This window comes from Fukomys damarensis, unplaced genomic scaffold (genome assembly GCF_012274545.1).
Source record: "Fukomys damarensis isolate Sample0158 unplaced genomic scaffold, DMR_v1.0_HiC HiC_scaffold_31, whole genome shotgun sequence".
Classification (NCBI taxonomy): domain Eukaryota; kingdom Metazoa; phylum Chordata; class Mammalia; order Rodentia; family Bathyergidae; genus Fukomys; species Fukomys damarensis.
In genome coordinates this window covers 30,331,464-30,340,052 of record NW_022900943.1, presented here as the reverse complement: position 1 = coordinate 30,340,052, position 8,589 = coordinate 30,331,464, and the positions used below count along the sequence as shown (strand labels likewise).

Here is an 8,589-nt window from a genome sequence, read left to right as displayed (position 1 = left end):
GTGGGTTTGATTACAGAAACTAATAAAGTATTTTCTAAATAATGAAAAAAAGAATAAGATAAGACCATAAGAGTGAGAAGCAATTCAAATATGTTCAGGGACCATTTTCATATCCAGAATTAAGGATTATTTTGATGTTACATCATTGCCTTTTCTCTTTTACTTTCCTTTTTAGCTTTATTTTAGGATTCCCTATTTTTAATGTTCATACAGAGATTTCTTTAACTGAAATACCGAATAGTTTCTTTGGTGTGAAAAAATATAATAGTACACAGGATCCTAATGAGACAATTAATAATGTGAAATAGGAAGTAAAGGGCTAAAGGTGTAAGGAAAGTGGGAAGGGTGGGAGAAAGGTAATAAGGGAGAGAAAAAAATATGAGAAACTGAGAAAATGGAAATAAAGTGTTTGTAAATGGGGAGGGGAGGAGGGGGTGAAGGGAGGGCAGGGACAAGGGGAAAAAATGAGAATCAAGACCTATTATGTAAAGGTACAGAATCCCAATGATGAATATAACTGTATTGTATACCTTGATTGTACCAATAACCTCAATAAAAAAGAAAAAAAAATGTTCTGAAGGACATTATAAAAAGAGACAATGTGGACTACAACTCCTTGAACCTCTACAGAATGAATCCACCAGGCAATGCGAGTATTTAATCAAAGGGGAACAAAAGGGAATCAACAATAGGAAAATAATATGACAAAGATCAGTCAATGTATTTCAGTTATAACCATCAATTTACCAATCAAAAGAAATAGATTGCCAGAATCCAACAATATGCTGCATAAAACAAACACGTTTGATTCAAAACTAACTTAACAGACTGAAAGTGAAAAGATGGAATATAATTCTCCTGCACAAGAATGCAGAAAAAAGTAGGAGTAGATATTGCATTTGCAGACAAAGTGGATTTTAAGCCAAGACTGATTAAAAGAGACAAAGAAGGTCATTGCATCCTTGTAAAGGAAACAATCCAAGAGGAAGTGATAACAATCATAATTACAAAAGCACAAAATACCAGTTCACCCAACTATATAAAACAAATATTAATGGACATGAAAAATCAAATAAGCTTTGATATGATTGTAATGGGGGACTTCAATACCCCATTTTCACAAATAGATCAACTAGGCAAAAACGTCAACAAAGAACTCTCAGAACCGAACTAAACTTCAGAACAAACAGACTTAGCAGATGTGGAGTGTTCCAATCCATAACCTCAGAATACACATTCTTCTCAGCTGCACATAGGATGTTTTCCAAAACAGACCATATACTAGCTCATAAAACATCCTTAAATGAATGTAAAGGAATTGAAATTATCCCATGATTATTATCAGAACATAGTGCAATGAAATTGGAAATCAATGGCAAAAGAAACCACAAGAACTACATAAACACATGGAAATTAAATAACATCCTCCTGAACAACCAGTGAGTCACAGATGTAATCAAAGTAAAATTAAGAAAATTTCTAAAATTAAATGATAATGCCAATAACAATATACTGAAACTTATGGGATGCAATGAAAGCAGACTTATGAGGGAGATTTACAGCAGAGAATTCCCATATCAGAAAAACAGAGTGATAATGTGAAATAGGAAGAAAAGGGCTAAAGATGTAAGAGAAGTGAGAAGGGTAGGTGAAAGGAAAAAAGAGAGAAAAGGAAAAAAATGGAAACAAAGTCTTTGTAAATTGGGTAGGGTGGAGCAGGTGAAGGAAGGACAGGGGTATGGAGAAAAATGGGAACCAAGACCTGTCATGTAAAGGTACAAGATCCCAATGATGCATGTAACTATACTGCACACTTAAAAAGTACCAATAAACTCAGTAAGATATAAAAGAAGAAACACAGAGTAAGGTCAAATAAACAAACTAATGTTGAATTTCAAGCTTCTAGAAAAGATCAAGGCAAGCCCAAAGCTCTTATGAGAGAGCAACTTATAAAGATCAGAAGAGATATTAATGCAGTGGAGACTAAGAAAACAATACAAATAATAAATGAATTGAAGAGTTGGTTCTTTGAAAGAGTAAACAAAATTGACAAACCCTCAGCCAACTTTATCTAAAAAAGGAAAGAAAACACTTAAATCCATACAATTAGGAATGAAAAGGGTGAAATCATAACCGAGCCTACAGAAATCCAGAAGATCATCAATGCCTAGTGCAAGAAACTCTATTCTAACAAGGTGGAAAACATAGACGAAATGAACAGATTCCTATATACACATAAATTACCAAAGTTGAACCAAGAAGATATAACAATTTTAAATAAACTGATATCAGTCAATTAAATTGAAGATCTCATTAAAAACCTACAAAGAAAAGAGTAGAAGCCCTGATAGATTCATTGCTGAATTCTAAGAGTAATTTAGAGAAGACCTAATGCTACTATTTCTCAAATGCTTTAGTGAAATTGAAATGGAAGCAATACTCATAAATTCACTTCTGGAAGAAATATTATCCTGGTACCAAAACTAGGGAAGGATCCACCCCAAAAAGAAAAGCCAGCCAATTTCCATAATGAACACAGATGCAAAAATCCTCAATAAGATACTGGGAAAAAGTACAGCAAGTCATCAAAAAGTTTATATACTATGATGAAGTAGGATTTATTTTAATGTTGCAAGGATGGTTCAACATATGCAAATCACTAAATGTAACATATTAACAGCCAAGGACAAAAACCATGATCATCTCAAAAGATGAAGCATTTGTCAAAGTCCAACACTTATTCATGATAAAAACCCTACAGAAAATTGCAACAGATGGTCCTTATTTCAATCTAACAAAACCATCTATGACAAACCACAGCCAACATCATACTAAATTGAGAGATTTCACTGTAAAATCAGATACATGACAAGAATATTCTGTTTTCTGGAGACACTAGCCAGAGCAATTAGATGAAAGAAAGAAATAAAAGGAATAAGGATAGGAATCATTTAAATTATCATTATTTGTGGTTAATATGGTACTGTATATAGAAGAATACCAAAACTCCACCAAAAGACCAGTAGATTTAATAACCAAATTTAGTGGCATAGATGGATAAAAAGCCAACAGGCAAAAATCAATAGGATTCCTATACACAAATAACAAATTCACTGAGAGAGAAATTAGGGAAACCACACATTTCACAATAGCATCCAAAAAAAGAAATACTTATAAATTAATCTAATGATGAAAGTAAAAGAACTTTACATGGAAAGCTACAGTACTCTGAAAAAGGAGACTGAAGGCTATCAGAAAATGGAAAGATACCCCTTGTTCTTGGGTAAGAAGAAGCAATACAGTAAAAATGGCCATACTTCCAAAATTGTTATACAGACTTAGTGCAATCCCAATAAAAATACCAATAGCATATCTCAGAGAATGAGGAAAAAACATTCCCAAAATTCACTGAACTGGAAGAGACCTAGAATAAAAGTCAAGGCAGAAGAAATCATAACCCCCAATTTGAAATTATACTATGGCCAGGCGTGGTGGTGCACACCTCTAATTCCAGCACTTGGGAAGCTGAGACATGAGGATTGCTGTGAGTTCAAGACAGGCCTGGGCTACATAGTGAGTTCCAGGGCAGTCTCAACTACATAGTGAGACCCTGTCTCAACTTCCCCCCCAAAAGAGACAAGAAATTATACTACAAAGCTACTATGATAAAAATAGCATAGTACTGGCAAAAAGCAAAGTCAAAGACCCATGTGACAGATAAAAAGATGCAGATACAATTCCAGATATACTCAGCCACCTTATCTTTGATGTGGGAGCCAAACACCTTCACTAGAAGAAAAATAACCTCCTTAATAAATGTTGCTGGAAAAACTGGCTTTCCATATACAACGACGAAAACTAGACCCATATCTTTCACCACGCACTAACCTAAAACTGAAATGGGTCAAAGATCTAAATGTTAAAACAGAAACACTAAATCTGCTTGACAATAGAATAGGTAGAACTCTTAAAGACATTGTTATAGGCAAAGACTGTATGAGGAAAATCCCAGTCACACAGGAAATATCACAGAGAATCAACAATTGGGACCTCATCTTATGAAAAAGCCTTAGAGGGCTGGGGATTTAGCGCAGTGGTTCTGCCGCCTGTCTTAAAAGTGCAAGGTCCTGAGTTCAGTCCCCGGTATCCAAAACAAAAACCTTTTGCACAGCAAAAGAAAGCACCAACAGAGTGAAGGGACAACCAACTGTGTGGGAAAAAAATGTGCCAGCTATTCCTCAGACAAAGGGCTAAAATGTAGAATATATAAAGAACTCAAAACAATCTGACCCCCCCAATTTAAAGATGCAATCCAAAAATGGACACCCAAAATGAACAGACACTTCTCAGATGAAGAAGTAGAGATAGCAAATACATGAAAAAATGTTCCAACATCACTGCTTATTTGAGAGATGCAAATTAAAACAACACTGAGATTCATCTTACTCCAGAAAGAATAGCTGTTATCATCAAATAGAACAATAGCAAATGCTGGCAGTGCTGTGGGGAAAAAGGAAGCCTTCTTGGGTTGGGTATGTAGCTCTGTGGCACTGTACGTGACTGGCAAGCAAACAGTACTGAGTTCAATTCCACCTCCACCCCCGCAAAAGAGAGATAAAATGGAACCCTTCTCCACTGTTGTTGGGATTGTAGACTGGTGCATCTACTGTAGAAATCAATGCGAAGGTTCCTCAAAAACCTAAAACTACAGGTTCTTCTTGACTCCACTATTTCTAGCTAAACGGATACACATTTTGAGACCAAATTCTTAAGAGAGATGAAGCACACACATATGTTTAAGTAGCACACTGTTTCTGTGGTGTGAGAAACTGAAAGTGGAAATTAGGATCAAAATGTATAATAAATATTGGGAAATGGGAAGAAAATGTTCAAATGAGAAGGAGAACAAGGTTGGGGGGGAGGGAGAAAGGAAAGTAGGGACCAGGGGAAAAAAGAAGAGAAGGGAAAATGGAAACAAAGCTTTGGTAAGTAAAGGGTGAAAGAGGGGTCAAAGGGAGGGAGGGAATGGGGAAAAAAGGCATATTACCTACAGGTACAAATTACATACGATGAATGTTATCATTATGTTTATCTAAAATGTACCAAGAAATGTTTTGCTTAAAAAAATGTTCAAATGACAAGAGAAAGAAGGTTGGGTGGGGGAGAAGGGACAAGAAAAAAAAACAAAAATGGAAACAAAGGCTTTTATAAATAAAAGGGGGAGAGGGATCAAAGGGAGGGGACTGAGAAAAAAATAACTATCAAGATATATCATGGGGCCAGGGATTTGGCTCAGGGGTTCCGCCGCTTGCCTCATAAGCACAAGGACCGAGTTTGAGCCCCTAAATGCCCCAGCAGTTCACATCCTGGGGACATAGGCAGATCTCCACACAGTATCTTAGGGAGACATGCATTTGAAGCTATTCATTCACTGCTGTTTATGATGCTGTGGAGGCAAAGGCAGCCAGGATGTCTCCTCCAAGAGGGTGATGGGCTAAAACAGTCTGGGCAGCGAAAAGGAGACACAGACTACGTGTACACATGAGAAAGATGTTCAGACAGTGATGCATGAAAAGAGCAAGGAACAGCATGAGATGATGAATATTGTTTACATAAAACACGTGTGACAAAAGGAAAATTCACATGTACAAGAATAAATAGAAAATAAAGATATAGGGCCAGGGGATCAGCTCAGTGGTTCCGCCGCCTGTCTTGCAAGCGCAAAGACCCGAGTTCACTCCCCGGTACCAAAAGTAAATAAATAATTACATTGCAGTTTGCCTTCCATGGATGGGGGACCAGTTATATGGAGAAAAAAGTATACATATATGGTCCTCCCTCTTACAGCCCTCCTCCCACCACGGCTTCAAGTTGATGTGTTCCTCTGGGAACAAAAGTGAATTGGATAAATTATTCACACTTCCAGTATGTTTAAACCTCAGGACAATATACCAAGTGACCCAAATTAATAGACAGCCGGAGAGGCTGTGGAGTGAAACCAGTATGAAGTGTGGTAGATTACTCAGACCAAATGACTGGCATGCTGAGATGTTCAGTCCCGGACTCCAGTTGGTTTAACTTATGAGGTTTTACTCTATTCTGGTGCAAGAGTCAGTGCATTCAGTAGAAACCATACTTGCAATGTTTAACTCTGATCTTTGTGCTGATATATGGTACAATACTCTTCCGAGACGCTGGGCAGACCTACAGCCATAGCTCCATTGGGCACCTGTCCAGGAAGGTAGATGACTTATAATCTACAGCAGGGATGGTGAACCCCACGGGCCACGGCGGGTACCAGAGCCCTCTCTGCAATGACATCGTGAGTTATATAAGTTGGTTTTTCTAAACTAAAACCTCAGTATCCAGGTTTAATTGCAGTGTTGGCACTTTGTGATAGATGAATTTTGGGACTCGGACTCTACAAGGCTTGCCATCACCGTTCTACAGTGTGCTGTGTTGGTAAGCTAAGTGCATGCTAAGTTAGAGGCATGTTTGACTTGAGACATTTACAATTATAATGGGTTTACAGGGACGTCACCCCATGGTTAGTCCAGGAACATAAGGAGCAACAATGAGAGGAAAATCGACTTTACTCACCAGCTTGGCCTTCAGTCCTTCTCCAATCTGAAGCACAAAGGAAAATGGAACTAGAACATCAGGACATCACAGCTTCTCCGCCCACACATCACATTTTGCACCATTCCTGCCCTTTCCCCCCTTCTCCTGCCGCCCATGCAGCTGTTAGGTTCCAGGCTGGGCATCACACCTGGTTTGGGAGATGACAAGATACATGGGTAACTAGGGGCAAAAAGGTGAACAGAAGGAAAAGTTCTAAGAGGGGTCACTTACCCAGCTCTGTCTGAAGCTTCTCTAAAAACAGAACACAGAGAAAATATCAACTCTCAGATGAGTGGAACCATCTTTCCAAAGCAGGTCACTGGGAGAGGTTCCTGTCTGAAACCACTGCTGTTCCCAAGCCCATTCTTGTCCCCGCACTGTCCTATTAAAGGAGATCCATTGCAGGACCCTGATGCCTTATACTACTTGCTTTAAGTCTGCACCAAACTGGGAAGACAAAACAGATTTGGGCCCAGGTTTGCTTTGAAGAGGCTCCTGCTCCTTCATCCTGAAATTTGAAGTTTTTCCTGAGGAGGAGCTCCCGAATAAGTCCAGATGCTGAGCACTGCCTGCGTGAATCTCAGGCTCACTTACAGGGCTGGAAAAACATCACACTCGATTATTTGCCAAGGACTCTGACATTTTGCCAGTAGAATGCACTTTTTTGACTGTCCACTTTTTGTCCTCTTTAAATTAGCAAATAGGAAGAAAAGGACCAAAGGTGTCGGGACAGTGAGGATAGGGAAGGGGGAATAAGGGAAAAGGAAAAAATTATGAGAAAATGTAAAAATGGAATTAAAGTGTTTGAAGGTGGGGAGGGGAGGAGGGGGTGAAGGGAGGGTGGGGACAAGGGGGAAAAATGAGAACCAAGACCTGTCATGTAAAGGTACAAGATCCCAGTAATGAATGTAGCTGTACTGTCTACCTAGAATGTACCAATAAATTAAATTAAATTTTTAAAAAAGCAAATGCTTTTTGGAAAAGCAGCGCTATACACCAATTCAGAGTATGGTGATATGGCTTATTACAGCTGTTTCGCTTTGGTCCCGCCTCTCTCCCCATAGAACTAAGTAGACGGGAAGACAAGTACCCAACCTTAGTTTGGTCTGGAGTTTTGGTTCTTGACGTCTTCTTTCTACTCACAGAGGCCTTTTCCCTCCCCACTGCCAGGTTTCACCCATCCTCCCTTTACAGCCCTCCTCCCACCACGGCTTTAATTCGATGTGCTCCTTTGGGAACAAAAGTGCATTTGATAAATTATTCACACTTCGGCAGAAACTAAAAGTGCCATGCTCCCCAGTGGTGTCTGCATTAAAAAGATAAGAGAATTTATCCTAGGAAGTTAACCGGGGAAAGCAATCATGTAGTGGGAAAATTTTAAGTGAATCATGTAATCTGCAGGGAGAAGCTGGCAGTCTGTTCACAGTAAGTTCTCTGATAGACCAGGGCAGCTGCACAGCCAGACAGGCCTTCAGCCTGTAGAGAAAGAGGATGAAGAAGGAGGAATTTAGAACTCGGTTGGTGCCAGCCCTCTCTCTTCTTCGAAAAGAGCCTAAACCACTGGGCTTGAGCGCAGCTATCCCGTTTGTAGCCATCACCGATATGGGCAGGGTCAGGGAAGGCGGGGCAGGCACCCAGAACTCACCGAGCTGCGAGGCCAGCTTTCCTGGAAAGAAAAGAGGAACATTTTTCAGGCTGGGGATGAGTCGGGGACCAGAACCCGGAACACAGGCTTCCTTGCACAAAGCACCTATAACACTGCGGCCCCGCGCCCCGGGAAGGGGAGGCCCTTGTTCGACCCGCACGGCTGCTGTGCCCGTCGCGGCTCACCTTGCTCTTCCTCTGTCTGGTTCTTTAGCTTTTCTGAGAGCAAACAGAGAAGGAGAACACTGAATCCGCAACCCTGGGTCCCCGGCCCCTCCGCCAGCCCACGGCCCCTCCGCTCACCCAGGCGCCGCCGACGCTTCC

At 40.1% G+C, this 8,589-nt stretch overlaps 1 protein-coding gene across 1 annotated transcript in view; it reads right to left on the bottom strand.

Annotated features, from left to right (window-relative positions):
- Btnl9 (butyrophilin like 9) overlaps nucleotides 1-8,589 on the bottom strand; it is a 29,666-nt gene that overhangs the window by 8,119 nt on the left and 12,958 nt on the right. Inside the window, exons 6-10 of the mRNA XM_033757707.1 lie at nucleotides 8,569-8,584; nucleotides 8,452-8,484; nucleotides 8,267-8,287; nucleotides 6,853-6,873; nucleotides 6,601-6,627 (exon numbers count right to left, since the gene is read on the bottom strand). Of these exons, the coding sequence (XP_033613598.1) occupies nucleotides 6,601-6,627; nucleotides 6,853-6,873; nucleotides 8,267-8,287; nucleotides 8,452-8,484; nucleotides 8,569-8,584 (118 nt within the window). The remainder of the gene's footprint in view (nucleotides 1-6,600; nucleotides 6,628-6,852; nucleotides 6,874-8,266; nucleotides 8,288-8,451; nucleotides 8,485-8,568; nucleotides 8,585-8,589) is intronic.